The 19,803-nt window shown below is 38.2% G+C and overlaps 1 protein-coding gene across 1 annotated transcript; it reads left to right on the top strand.

The window, feature by feature from the left end:
• The first annotated feature begins 5,669 nt into the window (after positions 1-5,669).
• Positions 5,670-7,940, top strand: LOC110919817 (GDSL esterase/lipase At1g29670). Its single transcript, XM_022164069.2, has 5 exons — positions 5,670-6,013; positions 6,716-6,840; positions 6,960-7,205; positions 7,312-7,570; positions 7,662-7,940. The coding sequence occupies exons 1-5, from the start codon at positions 5,773-5,775 to the stop codon at positions 7,883-7,885; spliced, it is 1,095 nt and encodes a 364-aa protein (XP_022019761.1). The 5' UTR covers positions 5,670-5,772; the 3' UTR covers positions 7,886-7,940.
• The last annotated feature ends 11,863 nt before the right edge of the window (positions 7,941-19,803 follow it).

Below are 19,803 nucleotides of genomic sequence, written 5' to 3'. Positions count from 1 at the left end.
GAATCGAAATATACTATTTGTTCGAAGGATCAACAGTGTTCGAAAGATCACTGTTGAGTTTCGAACAACTACTTCGAAAGATTCTCCAAAACGAATGATCCTTATCTTTCGAATAATAACTGTAGCTCGAACAATATATCCTTCGGAAAGATTCCTTGGCTCGAAAGATAAATCACAGACTTCGAAGGATGTTCGAAGGATCAATATCTGTCGAACCTCCTCTGATCGAAAGTCAATCTTTCGACTTCGAAGGATATCTTTCGAACTCTTCTGACACAGCTGACACGAAAAGTGACAGGTTGGTGAAAAGGTGATGGGTTGGTAGAGATCTTTCGGCAGAAAGGTATGGTCAGACCATACTTTTTCACCAACTCAGATATGACCAATAAAATATTGCTTAAAAAGGAAAGACCTTAGCCAGAAACCGGTCACCGGAGTAAGCCGGAAATATGGCCGGAAATTACCAAGTTTCTTAAAAACAAGTTTTAAGTTACCCAAACCTTCCCTTAGCACACCCGGTTAGTTTAGAACACGTTTTTATGTCAAGATATCCAAGAAAAACACTAAAAACGGGTGCTAAACAAACACTCCAAAGTCTTGTACAAACCCGGTTTTTAACAAGGAAAAGAGCCACGGCTCTGATACCACTTGTAGGTCCCTCGGAGGTTGAGGTTAAACCTTATCCTTGTTATGTTTAACACACTAGCAAGTGCGGAATCCAAGCTAGAGTGCAAACCGAGATGAAACAAGCACAAACAAGAGACACACAATATTCACCGATTAACACCACTTGTATTAATACGTATGAAAGGTTCGGTTACAAGCTCAATGTTTACAAATCAGTTTTGCAAACTCTCTAAGTGTGTGTGTTCTCACAGAAGTGTCTATCTCTCTGTCTCTCTTGTGTCTCGAGTGTCTCAAATGAAATGAACACACTACATGGGTATATATACCCGTCACAGATTGTCTGTCCGAAGGATCCGATAGATTGATCGAAGGATCATCTATCGATGTTAAACCTGTCGAAGGATCTAAACATATCTCGAAGGATGATCTATCGAGGTCCATCATCATCCATCGAAGGTTTATCTTTCGAGCTCATCGAAGGATCTAAACTATCCTTCGATGTTACATCCTTCGACACAGACAAGTTACAACCATTTTCTAACTGTTTGACCAAGTCAAACCAGGAGGATGGTTGACTTGGTCAAACTTACATGACTAACAAAGACATTGTTTTATATTGACAAGATACAGACAAAGTACAGACACAAGTGCACCAACACTTATGCGATGAGTTGGAGTGACAACTCAGCTCTGTGTAATACTTGATTTCTCCTCGCTATTTGGTCGAGTTCTTCTTAAACAAAAACCAACGGCAATGTCTTCCTAGAATTCCTTGTATGATGCTTGTAATGCAAAAGTTACTTAGAAAAAAAAAAAAAAAAAAACCAAGAAACACCTAGTTAAAAGTAATGATATTAACCTGGATATCATGCAGTACCCCAAAGCTTCTTAAAAAGGGATTCGTCACTTTTTCAAAGAGATATTTAAGGAACCAATGAGGACTCGACCCACGTTAGAGTGTGATTGTTTCAAAATCTTATTTCACGCTGATGTGGCTTCTCTGGCATTTTCCTCTAAGAGCTAAAATACGTTGTGTGGGATTGTAGAGATAACCAGACGCCAGGTAGGTCTGCAAATAAACTGTACTTTTAGCAAAGAGTAGCAAACAGTTCGTGACCAATTCAGCGGAAAGTTTGTGTGTTTGTTCGTTTATAAATGAACGAACATGAATAAGAAATTTTGTTAGTTTAGTTAAATAAAAGAACATGGATAGTGATAGTTTACGCTCGTTTGTGTTTGATAGTTCATTAGGGTTTTTAATTTTTAGTTTTTATTTAAATACTTAAAAATCCGCACTAATAAAATATTCAACAAGTATTAGCGTATTGTATATTACATACCCTTTAACCATTTAGGGTTGCACCCTTCAAATGTTCCCAACACCACCTACTTTGAGTTTATTTGGGTGGATTAAATCATGATCATCATACTCAGTAAATCCTATAATAACAAAGCTAAGGTAGGGTCTGAGGAGTGTAAGATTTAGACAACCTTACCTCTACCACGAATAGAGAGACTGCTTTCAGTGAGACCCCGGCTAGATTGTAGTTTTGTATCAAGCCTTGGACCTAAGACTTTAAATGATGACTTTAAATTTAATATAAGAATTTTAGTTTTTTAATACTTGTTTTATGATAAATGAGTTTATTTAGTTTAGTATATTTTAGGTGGATCTAGATGATGTTTGTGATCAAAGATGTCGATTTTGTTCAAAATTTAATATATGTTAATTTGTGATCTTTTCTAGTTTATGAACACTTTGTGTTCGTTTGTATTCATAAACGTTCATTTGTTTTCATCAACTTTCCTTTGTGTTCGTTACCTAAAATTAACAAATGAGAAGAAACGTATTCATTTCCTTAACGAACGAGAACACGAAGAAAAAATTTCGTCCAATATGTTTTCATGAACCAGTTCGTGAGCACATTATTTCCATAATGAATGAACATGAACAAGGCCTTGTTCGTGTTCATTCGGTTCGTTTGAAGCCTTAGCGCAAGGTCCAAACAAATTCAGTTTTAACTTTCTCAAAAGATTCTAGTATTTATTGGAGAAAGATTTTGTAGTCTGCTAATTATTTCCACCTAAACATACAAAAGTCGGTTCTTGAATGTTTGCCGATGTATTATTTTTCTCTGTATAAAGCATCTGCCAAATTTATACTCTTTGGGTCAACCGCGAAAATAATAAACAAAATGTTGGGTGGCTGGGAACCATGTCACATGTGCGAAGAAAGATGAGGATCTCGGTCTATGCTTGTTGAAAGATTCCAACTTGTCTCTCCTTTCTAAATGGTGGTGGAAGGATTGATCACGTTGATTCTGTGAATACCCGTGATAATCTTCCCCAAACCCCCAAGTTCAACCCAAAAGGCAAAAAATTTGAAATGGTAAAATGATTATTGCAAAAACTGATGAATGATAATTCGAATTACATGTGAAGAACATAAATAAGAACCGAAATTTGAATCGGGCCATAAAAGATGGGCCAAACACAAACCCAAAAACAAAATGCATAAAACATGGAAAAAACATAAAAAGGATTGTAACTCCCACTAGAATGCGTTTTTTGGACCGAAACTGGGACAAGGTCCTTTTGGGTCCTTGCCACAACGTGCTCCTCATTTCAAGCTTCAATCGGACTGGTTGAACGCCTGAAACGGAGACCCGTAGCAAAAGTTATGGTCGTTTTCGTAATCACTCTTAGTAGCTCGATCAAGGGCCTCCAGAAATGCCATGGCTTGATCTTCCACACTTGGGCCTCCATCAAGAAGGTTTATCATTATACCCCTAGAATGTACCCGACACTTCCTTATAATAAGCAACCTACAGACGTAGAAACATACATGGGGTTCAATTGCTAGACTTGATAATAGCCTCCTAGCTATAAACTAATCTTTGGGAAATACTATAGAGGGAAGGTGGGCAATGACAAGAGTATATGGTTTTGGCTTGATGTTTGGTTAAAAATAAACCATGAAGCAGGAGCTGTTTTCTCAGTTGTTCGGGCTAGAGACTGCTAAAGGTCGTGTGATAGCTTGGTGTAGAAAAAGGGACATCTCTTGGAGTTCTCATGGAATTGAAAATAACAGTCCCATCTTGGAGAGGACATCTTAGAGAGGAAATTGTGAGCTGATTGCTCTCATGAGCAGCCTGACGCAATTTCAATTTGGTAATGGTATTGATATTTGGGAGTGGCCCCACGATGACTCGAGTTCATTTTCTATTGCATCAGCAAAAGGACTCTTGCTTGCATATGATAACAGGCCTACAACGTCTTTGGGTGGAGAATGCTTATGGACGGGCTCCCAGCTTCCTTCGATGGCCTGGTCGAAAGGAACATTATTACCAATGTTTCAGTTTGTTGTTTATGCAAGAACAAAACTGAGTCTGCTAAGCACATTTTTACATCTTGTATAGTGGCGACCATCGTGGTAACACATAAGTTCATGGTGTAAAATATCCCCGATCTTTGTGTTCTCTTTGCAAGATGTCCCCGAGACCCATAAGCATATTTCAGGTCAAGAGCAGAGGAGAAAGATCATCCAATCTACAGTGTTGGTGTCTTGTTGGAGTATTTGGCGTGCTAGAAACAAGTGTGCGTTTTCTCAAACGAACCGGTTATGATTGGGAAGATATTAGGGGTGATTAAATATATGAGATTCCTTTATATTAGTAATAGGTCCAAGTCCTTGAGTCTTAATTTGGGCTAACCGGAGAACTTTTGATGTTTAAGTTTTTGTGTTGCATGTTGTAGTTGTGGTTTGCATGTGCTAGTGGCTTTCTAGCAAGCTGTTTCTAATAAAAGTCATTATTCAGAAAAAAGAAAAAAAAGTACCACAACTAATTGATTCTAGTTGGACCCTAAACACTGATACACTACTGAAAACGTTGCACATAAATAGCCAAAATGTGCACATAAATGTTTAAAAATCCACTGAATCAAGCAGTTTTGACTTTGGAGAATTCTTTTCTATCATCATCCGTTAAATACGTTCCACTCAATAATAACTTACAAAAACAGTTACGAGTTTCATGATATGTTCATCCACGACAATTAACCTTAGAAGTTGCTGGTTGGTACGTAATGTCATGCAGTATCACACTTTCGTTATGAACATGATTTAAACTAGTTTAGGCGGACAAATTGTACGTGATATTCTACCCTCATGACATGTATACATGCTTATAATAGAATATTATAAACGGATTTTCTTTTAATATTGGTCAACAAATGTTCCACGTCTGTTTAGTAAACAAATTTCCAGTATTTGACCCGATTATTTCGAGTTTGGACAATCTTTAACCTGCATATCCTACTTGTGAAAAATGTGACTTAGTGATTTCATTTCAATGAAATGTTTCATTATAGTCCACTTCATTATCATATGAACTATTTTCATTATTAGATTGTGTTTAGTTATTTTCTGAAAGATCTATTTTCTCGACTTTGATAGAAATTTTATTAGATTATTTTTGAATATTTATATTCTTAATTTTGCTATGACTTTAGTTTCTGACGAAATATCTGTAGCTAAACCATAGTAGAACATGTTGAAGTTAATTAATAACAAAGTTGTGACATATTTTTTAATGTTTATTAATCACTTATAACATTCTAAAAGTTATATAAACATATTCCATAAAATACAGAATAGGTTGGTGAAATTTAATGTTTATTTATAACATTCTAAAAGTTATATGTAGGTCTATTTTCTATAGATAACTCGCACATTTGTTGGTAATTATACGTTTACAAAGAAAAAAGTAAAAACTATTGATATATGTATGTAAGAAGTAAAAGTTCAATAAAATACGGATCATTCATGAAAAAAAATTAAATAAAATTTTAAAACGATTTAGGGTTTTTCTTTTAAATAAACCTCTCCTTGTGATTGTAATTATAAAAATGAGACATGGGTCAAATGACGGAACTTTTATCACAGGAAAAACGTGTTTTAGATAGTTAATTAGTAGATTGATGCCCGGTGATCAACTGTCTGCTCAATTAAAGGTTGCCATTTTTCAAGTACCACCAAACCTATTTAGCTACACCAAAACCAATGCCTTATCCTACTATAAAGTTTACTCTTTTAGAGTCCTTTCATATATACTATCTATACCAGATCCTAACTAACTATCCCCCATGGCACCCTACAACAAATTTGTTATGTTCATACTGTTTTTCGGTATTATCTTACCCACATGGGTAGTTGGAAAACCACAAGTACCATGTTACTTCATTTTTGGCGACTCTTTAGTTGATAACGGTAACAATAACCGTTTAGTAACCTTTGCCAAAGCCACTTACCTTCCTCATGGCATTGATTTCAGCTCCGGACCTACCGGAAGGTTTTGCAATGGCCGGAACTTTGCTGATTTTATGGGTATTTAGAAAAGTGAATTGTACACCATAATTGTTACTTAGCACATATGTTATTTTCATTTGCCTATATATGTTCCCCTTAAACATTGTTAACATTTTTTATGGAGTATAAAATGGTAAATAATTAGTTATGGTGATATGAAAAGTAAAAAGTGGGATTTAAATAACATGTTTTTTTTGGGTTGTTACCTCCCATCCTTGATTTTACTCAACACAACCACCCCCCCCCCCCCACACACACACACACACAATTAAATTGGTGTTTTAAGGCTGTTTGGCTTAGCTTTTCAAAACAACTTATAACTTTTTGGAGAAGTTAATAAGTCATAAAGTGACTTATTGACTTTTCCTCTCACAAAATAGGTTCACCCAAACACTTTTTAACTTTTAAAAAAGTCAATAAACTAATAAGTCACTAGAATAAGCAATCCCAAACACCCCCTAAAAGTTGAACTTATTCTTAAACGGGCATTTATAAATAGGAACCTGCCCTTCGACAGGCGTTTAGAAATTGGCTCATGTCTTTAAACGACCGTATAGGAGGTCAAACGGGCATTTAAAATTTGGAACGCTCCCTTAGCTTAATTGGGGGTTTAACGTCAAAACTCAATCAAATCAAATACGAGATGCATTTAGCAAACCCCTTTAATCATAAGTTACATCTTTCTTTTGCCTGATGCAATATACATCCATGCATTTGCAGCTGAACACTTAGGTTTCGCTAGTCACATTCCTCCTTTCGCCTTTTCTAATGGGTCTGATATACTTCTTGGACTAAATTACGCATCAGCAGCTGCAGGAATTCGTCACGAGACTGGCCATCATCTGGTGATTAGAATTCAAATAATACTCTAATTATTTTAATGCATGGTTTCAACCATAGACAAGTTTTACTTGTATAATTACATGCAGATTTCCATTAAAAAAAATTCTATAATGAGTTACAGGGTGACCGGATAACCTTTAATCAACAACTTCAGAATCACAAATTGACAGTGTCGAGTATCAGCGATGTTCTTGGAGGATCTGATTTGGCATCAAATTACCTACAGAAGTGCTTCTACCATATAGGATTCGGCAGTAACGATTACCTTAACAACTATTTCATAACAGCTGTGTATGAAACCAGCAGCATGTTTACAGTTGAGGAATTCACCAAAGTCCTCATTCAACAATATAGAAGACAGATTTTGGTGAGTTCTAACTTCTAAAGCCTGAACTTTGTAGTACAATGCATTATTGTAATACACTATACAATTACTAAGCTTTTAAATTTTCCATCTTTTAATTACATCACAGAAATTGTACACCTATGGTGCAAGGAAGGTAGCTTTGCATGGCTTAGGTCCAATTGGTTGCACCCCATATGAGATGTCGCGTCACTCTTCAAATGAATCATGCGTAGAGTATATCAATACCGCGGTTCAACTATTCAATCACTATCTCAAGTTACTTGTTGACGAGCTGAACAACAACAGACGGCTACAAAATGCAAAGTTTATCTATTTGAACTTCTATGATATGAGCATGGAAGTCATCCAACAACCTTCAGCTTTTGGTAAAGTTATCAAATAAGTTTAAGCTTCATTTCACAATGAACTATTTATGATAATTACAGACATTGATGTATTTTCTTTACTGTTTATTAGGATTTAGGGTGGTGAAGAGCGCATGTTGTGGAACGGGGCTGAATAACGGTGCTCTTACATGTCTACCTTTTGAAGTTCCATGTCGCAATAGGAACGAGTATTTCTTTTGGGATGCATATCATTCTACCGAAGCTGCAAACAAGATAGCCTCCAGAAGAACATATCAAGCACTTAATGAGTCAGATGCTTATCCCTTTGACATTTATCATTTGGTTCAACTCTAGTTGTGATTTGCGAAGTATAGAATATCTTACTTTATATGTATTCGGACCTTCTGAATGTAACCATGTCGTTTGTGAGTTTTCAAATTTCACTCTTTTCAAAGTGCAACCCCATCAATACATTTGTTCAATGTTTTAAAAACCGGTTTTTAAATCAAACCGGATTAGGCTAAAAAATGGTTCAACCGGTTGAACCGGGTTGTACCGAGCGGTTCAACCGGGTTGACTAACTACCTCAATAATTTCATAAATTAGAACATCAACTCAAAAGTTAATCCAAAAATGCATGATTACATATTAAAAGATGATCCAAAAGTAAATCCATAATAAAAAATAATCCGAAAGATAATAAAAAATCATTCCATTTTCCAATAAGGCTCTTTTAAATGAAAGTGTACGATATATTTAAGCCATTTGAGTGTTGAATATATCAACTATTTTCGTTTCATACAATATATAAAAATTACGTTAGATAAGTAACATATATAATAAGTAACAACCAAACTAAAATAACCCTGGGCCGATACCGGTATTACGTTTCAAACCGGTATGCCGGATTTTACCGCCGGTACAAACCTTATGCCGTTTCACTTATTTACCGGGGTGTTTCGTACCGGATTTACATCTGGAAACGGTAATACCGGTATAACCGGCCGGTATTTACCGGTTTTTAAAACATTGCATTTGTTTGAGTAAATTAAAAAAATTGACCTCTAATTATAAGCCAAAACTATGAAATGTGTTCTTTAAACTTAAAAATTATCCAGAGTGTCGTATATTTGAAAGTAGGAACACCTTACGTCCTTCGCTAGTTGGGGTTAACTTTTTATGTTGACTTTTTACCAAACGGCTATTTTGCTCTTACACATAGAGGACAAATGAAACGCCCCAAACTCGGTGGTCTCGTTTATTTACTCTACTGCAAAGTACTGTAAGTAAGTAACCATAAAATTCTATACATAAGTAGCGGAAACTTTAACTCAATTAAAGCATTCACTCAAAAGATGTTTAAAACAAATTATGTCATCAACACGACCAGCTCTATCAAAATTTGATGCAAGTCTTGCAGTCGAGATTAACTTTCATCTTCCTAGCCTAGAAACTCTCTAACTATTTATCAAACTTTACTTGATACTATGTTGTCTAGCCCCGAAATTAATGTGATTTTCGATCCAAGCTCAAACCTGTGCGCGAAAGCTTGGGTTCCTCACTAAAACAGGCCCATACACCTTCTCCCAAGTCCGAAAATGGATTAGGAATGTTTCCTCGATATTCTTTAATTACTATAGATCAAATATCACCCAAAATCAAGGAAAAAAAAACCCATTTTCTCTCTCTAGATCTCTTCTCTTTCTCTCTTGAAGGTTTCAAGGATGGAGATGGTGAATGGAGGTTGGTGGCTGGTTTCTTCCTTTTGGGCCTTTCATTTAAATTACTCATTTTGGACCTTAAAACTCAATTATTCTAATTAAATCCATATCCTTGACAAACATGCATGGTAAGTCAAATCCTTTATTACGATTTTTGAAGTGTTACAACAAAATGCGTGATTTTCACATTTCTTTTCTTTTCTTCCTAAATGGTGAGCACCGGATATGACAATGACCTCTTGGGCTGCTAATAGCTATACAGAACCACGAGAGGGGTGATGTTAATCAATCATGAGGTGAATGTCTTCTCATAGCTAAAGTTTGATAGGAGTGTTGATGATCACTCACGAGGTTAAAGTAACCTCATCGTTAACGTTAAGGATCATAGCTAAAGTTTGATAGGAGTGGTGGTGATCACACACGAGGTTAAAGTGACTTAATTGATAACATTAAGGATCATAATTTAAGGCTCTCACTATTTGCACACCAAGTCAGGCTATCTGCACAATTAGGGTTTGCATACGCTGTGTATTGACCAATACGCAGCGTATAGGGTTACCTGAATACGATGCGTATTGGTCAATACGCAGCGTATATAAGTGGTAGGTACACGACCAGACAGTCAAACCTAGTACCATGTCAAATCAGTCTAACATAGGGTGCGTATTGATCAATACGCACCGTATTGACAGACTGATTTGACACTGATACGATGTTGTCCAGGGCACGTGAATAAAGTAATACGGTGAGTAGAGACCAATACGCTGCGTATTGACATGTCAGATGAAAGTCTATTTATCCCTCCATTCATATCTGTTACCCATCAAATTCAATTCAATATACCGTGCTTTCCTTTTCATCTTCTTCTTCAGTAAAGAATTGTTAGTTTTTGGTTCAATCTTGTTAAAATGTCATCATTTTGGAAGGATAATTATTTCGGTAATCGCTATTCTAACGACACATGGGGAGCAAATGCTGCCAATGAGGAGGAGGTTGTGTCTGGAGTTTCTGTTGATCAAAAAACACAGTTGCCAGACTTGAACAAGACTCCCACTCCACCTGTTGATGAACCAAATTACCCGGCGCATCAAGTGTATCCAGATTACGGATACGGGTATGAATCTCCGTACGTGCAACCAAGTGGATACGGTGCTGAGAATGCACCTGTTGATGAACCATATTATCCGACGCAGCAATCGTATCCAGGTTACGGGGTATACGGGGATGAAGGTGGATACAGAAGTTACAGTGGATACGGTGGTGAAGGTGGTTACAGTGGATACAGGGGTGAAGGTGGTTATAGTGGATACGAGGGTGAAGGTTGATACACCAGTGGATACGGGGGTGAAGTTGGATACAGTGGATATGATAGATATGGGGGTGAAGGTGGTTACAGTGGATACGGGGGTGAAGGTGGATACCGTGGATATGATAGATCCGGGGGTGAAGGTGGATACGGAGGCTACGGTGGATACGAAGAACATGGTGGATATGGTTATGAGCCCCGTAACGCATCACTTTATGAACCATCTACCCCGGGCAATCCGTTTCAAATAAATGAGGTATCACATTAAAATAATAATTATTATTGTTATTATTATTATTGTTATTATTGTTAAAATACTCTAATTATTATTATTATTATTATTATTATTATTGTTATTATTATTGTTATTATTGTTAAAATACTATAATTATAATTATAATTATTATTATTATTATTATTATTATTATTATTATTATTATTATTTTTATTATTAAAAATATTATAATTATAATGATTATTATTATTATTGTTAAAAAACTATAATTATAATTATTATTATTATTATTATTATTATTATTATTATTATTGTTAAAAATATTATAATTATCAAAAATAGTCCCTGAAGTTTCGAAAATTGTCATAAATGGTCCCTGAAGTTTCGAAAATTGACATAAATGGTCCCTGAAGTTTTGAAAATTGACACAAATGGTCCCTGAGGTTTCAAAAATTGACACAAATGGTCCTTGAAGTTTTGAAAATTGACACAAATAGTCCCTGCACTGTTCAGTTAAGTATATGCTAACTGAAGTATGAGTTTCAATTATATTTTATTATTATTATTATTATTATTATTATTATTATTATTATTATTATTATTATTATTATTATTATTATTATTATTATTATTATTATTATTAATTTTTTTTAGTGTTTCATGTCTCTAACTGATTTGAAGAATTGGGTACAAGAAACGGGAAAGGAGTATGGTTACGTAATTGTTACCCGCCGATCAAAAAATATTGGCGGTACAACTGGGATGGTATGGCTTGTGTGCGACCGTAGTGGTGAGCACCGTAGTAAAGCAACAGTTAGGAAAGCGGGTAGCAAAAAAATCGGTTGCCCATTTTCATTACTCGCCGTCCGGGACGTGACGAATGACACGTGGGAGTTAAAAGTGGACAACGCGAACCATAACCACGAACCTACGACGAGGCTGTTGGGACACGCTTTTGTGCGAAGATTTACTGAAGCCGAATACAAGCTAGTGGAGCAGCTAACTGCTCAAAACATGGAGCCACGTATCATATTTCAAACCCTAAGAAAGCAGTTCCCTGACAGCCTGCATGTTCAGAAAGACGTGCAAAATGCGGTACAAAAAATTAGAGCGACACTAATGGACGGAAACACTCCTATGCAGGCACTGGAAAGCCTGCTGCATGACCACCGATTCATTTACGACACCCGACAGGAACCCAAAACAGATGTTGTAACAGAGATTTTCTTTGTTCATCCGTATTCAATCACTATGTGGCGTGCATTCCCGCACGTGATGTTGATCGACGCGACCTACAAAACAAACCTCTACAACATGCCATTTGTCCAGGTTGTGGGTCTGACGTCGACTGGGAAGTCTTTTTGTATCGCACATGCCGTTATTTGTAAAGAACGAAGGGGTAACTACGTGTGGGTGCTTGAGCGGATCAAGTCGATTTTGCATGAATGTATGATGCCGCGTGTGATAGTCACGGATAGGGAGCTTGCCCTAATTAACGCGTGTTCTAAAGTATTCCCAAACGCAACCAGGCTTCTATGCCAGTTTCACATCGAACAAAATATAGTTAGAAAGTGCAAGAAAGGGTTCGATAAAGAAGATTGGGGGAAATTTATGACGTACTGGCGGAGAGTGTGCGAATCCACTTCAGAGCCCATGTACAAGTACAACTTGGGAAAATGTATAACTGACTCGTGGTTGCCAACCGAGAAAGTAAGTGTTCCTTCAACAAACGACTCACCCAATCTATTATAGTTTACACACGCTTTTGACATTTCATTATTTTATTTTTATTTTTGCAGGTGTCTATGATTACGTCTACGAAAACTGGCTCAAAGACTATAAGGAAATGTTCGTTTATGCGTGGACCGATAAGTGACGCAACTTTGGTCAGCGCACCACCAACAGAGTTGAGAGCCAGCACGCAAATTTAAAAAGATACATTACGAGCGGGAGTTCATTGGTGCAAATAACAAGATGCGTCATTGATATAGTTGAAACTCAGTAGGATGAAATACAAAAAAGTTTCACCGAGAGCATCGAAAAAACAATGAACCACCACAGACACCCGGTGTTGGACAACCTACGTGGAAAGGTTTCCCATAAAGCACTTACTTTGCTGGCAGAAGAGCTAATGAGGAAGATGGAGGTGTTGCGGAAACTTAACGCATCATGTGGTTGCCATATGTGGCTCAGCTGTGGATTGCCGTGTGCTTGTAGGCTGGAAAACTACAAACGTACAGGTAAAAAATATTAAAACCACAAACCTTTTGTTATTTTGTACGATTTAGCTGTTTCTCACACCGTATTAACTTAACTGTGAAGAGCGTATGATACAACTCGACGAAATAGATGTATTCTGGCGTAAGCTTGACTTGCTCCCGTGTAAACTGGTAGACGAGGAAGTCGATATTATAGCAGAGCTCAATAATGTGCAGCAACATTTAGAGGCGCAGTCCCCCGTTCAGCAAAAGAGTATGCTTTCAAAGATAAAAGCGGTCTTCAACCCGAAATCGTCAACCAAGAAACCACCGATCGTCCAGCAAAATTGTCACACCCCGATTTCCACGTGTATCACCGGTGGGCCCGGTGGGGGATTACCGTGACGTAGTTGGCAACAATATAGTCAAACCACAATATTTAAATGCACAGCGGAAGCATAAAGATAATTATATTTCAACGTTAAGTGTAATATCAATGTATCACCATTGTTGAAATAAAAATCCACAGGGGATCAAATAGAAATAACAGAAAGTATTGTTCAACAGACTTCAGGCATCTTAAGCTTGCGAGACTTCTAATGATGCTAAGGAGAAATCCCAGCCAATTACGCCTAGTACCTGCATTTAGTCTTTTGGGGAAAATACGTCAGTTTACACTGGTAAATACGTTCAACTGACACTTTTGTAAAAATGTTTAATAAAATTGGTTTAAATGCTCAAGGCACAAACTCTTTAACTTGGGATAATTTATAATTAAATCTTGTAAAGAATTACATGTTACTATGCGTTCGGTCGCCCGAGTCGTGTGGGGTTAAAGTTTAATAGACACACCACATAGTATAAAAACGTGGCGGGTAACCAACGGCTACACTTTTATAATTATAGACATAATGCCGGGTGTACGCCTATACCGGGATGTCAAGGTCGTGGCCATTCGTAAATGCTGCCAAGGATATCCGGGACATGGTCATTAAGCCCCCAAAGGCGTCAAGCCAACAAAACAAGTTTTCAAACGGGTCACATTGATAATACCCAACTACTAATGAGTTGGGGTCAATTGCCCGACCAAGCGGTATTTTAGATACCGTAACCCAAGCCCGTATAACGGAAAATAAGTTAAAAGTATTTACCTTTGCAAGTATAATCCTTAATTGAATAAATCACAGATAGCTTTTACTGGTCTCCTATTCTGGAACGAAGGTTTTAAAATAACCTATTAGAATCCTAACGGGTCTTTATAATTGCCGTAGCTTAGACCGGTCAGTTTCAAAGGATAGTTACGGTTTAATCGCGTGAAAGGCAAAAACCGTGAATGGAGTGTGATTCTGACCCAACAAGTTTGAAGACTTGTTTTATATGGGTGTAATAATCATACTCTGGATTTTGGGGTCAAAACAATATGGTTTGACCCGTTTCGGCTAATTTATGTAAACTAGTTACATAAGCCGAACCGTGCGCGCAAAAGGCGTAACGGGTAACCGTAAGAGTCCTACACTTGTTTCCTAAGTCAATATGCCTTAAAGAAGTTGTGGTATCAGTAGGATACCTTCCATAATGCCCGTAACGAGTTTAAGTTGATATTATGCCCCGTAGGGGTATTTTGGTCTTTTTAAAGATTATAAAAGAGGTTTTAGAGTTCTACAGGAAATCTAAGTTTCCCGAACAGTTTATAAAGTCTAATATGCTTTATTTATTATTTAAAATCAGTAGCAACTGGAATCGGGTCAAAAGACCTTGTAGAACTTAAGTTATGGTCAAAAAGGGCATATTCGGTATTTACCGAACCGTTGCCATAACCGCAGGTTATGAGCAGGTTAAAACTAATTAAAAATCTTTAAAAATCCCAAAATATTATTTTACAACAGTGAGTAAAAGGTTTGGTGTCGAAATCCGGGTTTAGGTAGGCGTTATGCTAATTGCGCTATTTAATTACTAAAGTTTCGCAATTTGCGCCATTTGGCATAACTCCTATTCTGGACCTCGGATTGACGTGAAATTTTAGGGGCATGCTTAGAAATCAGTAACCAAGGTTATGATCCTTTCACATGTCCGAAATTCTCGTTTTAATTTAAAAAGGGCGTTACGGTCAACTTTTAAGCATTTAACGGAAAGGTGTAAAAGACTTGGACAAACGACGAACCGGTCACAGAGGGTTATACCATCATGTAACCTGGTCCTAAGAGAGTCCTAAGGCATATCTACATTACAATTAAACGGGTCAGAACTGAACAAAGCAAAAGTCAAAGTTTTGCGACTTTCGGCTCCGAACCGGGTCAATATAGCAAATGGCCGGACCAAACAAGCTTAGACTTGTTAATATACTTATTATCATGTTTTATGAGTGTTTAAACAGGTTTCATACCATCTACATTACAGATTATGCATAAATCGCAAAATAGTATTTCTGTTGACTTTTTCTAAGCATGTTTGACTCGTCATTTGAACTAGTTAGAGTGGTGGTCAGGGGGAACCCTTTTAAGGGTTTATTGCCCACATAAATACCAATTTATAACTACTTTCTATTCGATACATGACTGAGCCATTGAGGACTAATCTCGAAGTCAAACCGTAATTACGACGGTTTGATTCTTAGCTACATAACTAAGCAAAAACTAAATCACAAAGGTTTGAACGACTTACAGAAGTCCAATGCAGATAGGAGAAGACTTGAGAGTGTTCTTGAGCTCCAGATGTGATCAATGAAGGCAGAACAAGGTGTGAGGAACTTGTTTGCACAAAGTGGCCTTTTATAGGCAATGTTGATGCATAGGATCATCACAACATGGCCTACAAGGGTTCCTTGATGATCAACAACTGTCCTAAAGTGTTAGGGAGTGATTAGGGGTCGCCCATATCTCTGGAAGATCTTCACATTAATGATTTACCGCTTTAAACAGCCAACAACCAACTTTCTGTCGCTGGGCGTCGCTTACGGACCGTATGGTTTGGACCTTGCGGTCCGTAAGCCTGTGGCGGAAACACTTTTACCCCTTTACCCCCTTACGGTCCGTAAGGCATGACCCTTACGGTCCGTAAGCGATCATCAGTGGCAAAAAAAATTAACCTTTCATGATTTGAATGGTCAACTTGAAATTAATAATTTTGATGGATTGCCTTTAACCCATACTTGCCCAGATGTCTACCCCATTATGCAATATGGGTTTGTAAGAAGGATGGGCTCAAGGCTAGTCATTTGTCTTCCATTATTTTTCTTAAGACCCAAATTAAAATCTTGGATACTTTTAATTATTATTAATGATGACCCGATTAAGATTAGGTGCTTATAAATTTGCTTGGGGTCTCGGGATTTATAATAACGGAGTCGCTCAGAGGTATAAAATTAACATGTCGACATATCCGAAAATCCTACCGCATATCTTAATTAAATCCGGGTTTATATTATTTTTGTCGTATTTGACACGTGTCATTTATTTATTGGACACAAAAATTCGAGGTGTTACATCCCCACCCCCTTAAAATAAATCTCGACCCGAGATTTACTGAAACAAATAAGGGTATTTTTCTTTCATCGTGGATTCAACCTCCCACGTGAATTCGGGACCTCTACGGGCATCCCACTTGACCTTAACAATAGGCACATGCTTCCTTCGAAGCTTCTTTACCTGTCGATCTTTAATCGAAAAAGGCTTCTCTACAAATTTCAAGCTCTCATCTATATGCACATCTGTGTGTGGGATCACCAATGATTCATCAGCGAAGCACTTCTTTAGATTGCAGATATGGAACACATTGTGAATTCCATTGAGCTCTTCTGGTAAGTTTAACTTATAGGCAACAGACCCGACCCGTTCGATAACCTCGAAAGGTCCTATGTATCCCGGGCTTAGCTTGCCTTTCTTACCGAAACGCATCACCCCTTTCCAGGGTGATACTTTTAATAATACTTTATCACCTACTTCGAAGTGAAAATCTTTACGCTTTGGGTCTGCGTAACTTTTCTGCCTATCTCGGGCAGCCTTGAGACGGTCTCGAATCTGGACAATCTTGTCCCTCGTCTCGAAAACTATCTCTGGTCCAGACAATTGGACGTCTTCAATTTCCGCCCAACAAACAGGCGATCTACACTTTCTACCGTATAATGCCTCGAAAGGCGCAGCCTTAATGCTGGTATGGTAGCTATTGTTGTAGGAGAATTCGATTAGTGGTAGGTTCCTATCCCAACTACCACCCAAATCGATAGCACATGCACGTAGCATGTCTTCCAACGTTTGAATAGTACGCTCACTCTGACCGTCTGTCTGAGGATGGTAAGCCGTACTAAAATTCAAACGTGTGCCCAAAGATTGCTGGAAACTTTTCAAGAAATGAGACGTGTATCTAGTATCCCGGTCAGAGATAATAGACACAGGTATGCCATGCAGGGCTACAATCTTATCAACGTATAACTGGGCTAACATGTCGGAGCTATAAGTCTCCTTGATGGGTAAGAAATGCGCTGATTTAGTCAGCCTATCAACGATAACCCATATTGTGTCATTTCCTTTCCTCGTCTTGGGTAACTTGGTAATAAAATCCATAGTTACACATTCCCACTTCCATTCCGGAAGTTCAGGCTGTTGTAGCAAGCCAGATGGCTTTTGATGCTCAGCCTTGACTTGCGCACAAGTTAAGCATTTTGCTACATAAGCGGCTACAGACTTTTTCAAGCCTATCCACCAATAATTTGCCTTTAGATCCTGATACATCTTATCAGCTCCCGGGTGAACAGAATATTTGGAACTATGGGCTTCCTGGAGGATAACATCTCGTAGTCCTCCATAAATCGGAACCCATATTCGTCCATTCAATCGTATGATTCCGTCCATGCTAAGTGTTAACTGCTCCTCAGTTACTCCTAACTTCTCTTTAGGATAGTTAGCTTCCAACACAGCTTCTCGCTGTGCAGCTAACAACCTTTCAATCAAATTATTCTTGACTTCAATGCTCTTGGCATTGATTCGGATAGGTTTCACCCTTTCCTTTCTACTCAAGGCATCAGCGACTACATTCGCCTTGCCGGGATGATATCTGATTTCACAATCATAATCATTTAAAGTTTCCATCCAACGGCGTTGCCTCATATTTAACTCCTTCTGATTAAACAGACGTTGAAGGCTCTTGTGATCCGAATAGATCACAAACTTGATACCATACAGGTAATGCCTCCACAGTTTTAGTGCGAACACAACGGCACCCAGCTCCAAGTCATGGGTGGTGTAATTCTTCTCGTGCACCTTTAACTGTCTCGAAGCATAGGCAATGACTTTGCCTTTCTACATGAGCACACACCCCATGCCAGTGTGTGATGCGTCGCAGTAAACTACGAACTCCTCGGTACCTTCCGGTAGTGTCAACACAGGGGCGTTGCTCAGCTTTTGCTATAAAATATCAAAGGACTCTTGCTGCTTAGGGCCCCAAATGAACTTTTCCTTCTTCTTGGTCAAGGAAGTTAAGGGCGCAGCAATCCTTGAAAAATTTTCAATGAATCGCCTGTAGTATCCTGCTAACCCCAGGAAACTACGAATCTCAGTAGGCGTCTTTGGCTCTTGCCAATTCATGACAGCCTCTACTTTAGCGGGATCCACCTGCATACCACGCTCGCTAACAACGTGTCCTAGAAATTGGACTGCTCGTAGCCAGAATTCGCACTTGGAGAATTTGGCGTAGAGTTTCTCATGATGTAGCAGTTTGAGAATACAGCGAAGGTGTTTCTCATGGTCAGCTTGGTTCTTCGAGTATATAAGTATATCGTCGATGAAGACGATGACAAATTTATCCAAGTACGGTTTGCAGACGCGATTCATGAGATCCATGAACGCAGCCGGTGCATTAGTGAGCCCAAAAGGCATCACTAGGAACTCGTAGTGACCGTAGCGAGTCCTAAATGCTGTTTTATGTACGTCTTCATCTCTGACTTTCAGTTGATGGTAGCCTGACCTCAAATCAATCTTCGAAAAGTAACTTGCCCCTTGTAGCTGATCAAACAAATCGTCGATCCTCGGCAAGGGATATCTATTCTTTATCGTGACCTTATTAAGTTCGCGATAATCGATGCACAGACGCATCGATCCGTCCTTCTTCTTAACAAACAGGACAGGTGCTCCCCAGGGAGACGAACTAGGTTTGATGAAACCTTTAGCTAACAGTTCATCCAGCTGGGTCCTCAATTCCTTCATTTCGGTTGGCGCTAGCCTGTAAGGTGCTCTAGCAATCGGAGCTGCTCCAGGGATGATATCGATCCTGAATTCCACTTGTCTATCTGGTGGCAACCCAGGTAGATCCTCAGGGAAAACTTCTGGATATTCAGAAATGACGGGGATGTCTTCTAACTTCGGTTTAGGCTCTTCAATAATCACCTGTGCCATGTAAATGACACAACCTTTCTTTAGACATTTAGAAGCCTTGAGCATAGTCACTTGTTCAGGCAATCCGTACTGGGTATCTCCCCGAATGGTAAGCGATTCACCAGCCAGAGTCTTTATCACAATCTGCTTTCTGTTGCAGACGATTTGGGCCTGGTTGTGAGATAACCAGTCCATACCCAATACTAGGTCAAAACCGGCCAATTTAAAGGGAAGTAGAGATATAGGAAAAGAGTGGTTCTTAATGGATATCACACATCCATCTAACACAGTGGAGACGGTTTCTATGGTGCCATCTGCTAACTCTACCTCGTAATTCACATTTAAGGTTTTGACAGGCATATTCAGCAATTTGCAAAATTTATGATCTACGAAAGACTTATCAGCGCCTGAATCAAAAAGTACTCTTGCAAAGATATCATTTACGAG

Source organism: Helianthus annuus, chromosome 16 (genome assembly GCF_002127325.2).
Source record: "Helianthus annuus cultivar XRQ/B chromosome 16, HanXRQr2.0-SUNRISE, whole genome shotgun sequence".
In the NCBI taxonomy this organism is placed as follows: Eukaryota; Viridiplantae; Streptophyta; class Magnoliopsida; order Asterales; family Asteraceae; genus Helianthus; species Helianthus annuus.
Note: the sequence above shows the minus strand (reverse complement) of the source record. Positions and strands in the feature narration are given on the sequence as shown.

Bases quoted from the DNA above. Each gene is read 5' to 3' on its own strand.
- LOC110919817 (XM_022164069.2), top strand. From the start codon at position 5,773: ATGGCACCCTACAACAAATTTGTTATGTTCATACTGTTTTTCGGTATT. The intron at 6,014-6,715 runs GTATTTAGAAAA...ATGCATTTGCAG, and splicing joins GAACTTTGCTGATTTTATGG to CTGAACACTTAGGTTTCGCT. The intron at 7,571-7,661 runs GTAAAGTTATCA...ACTGTTTATTAG, and splicing joins CCAACAACCTTCAGCTTTTG to GATTTAGGGTGGTGAAGAGC.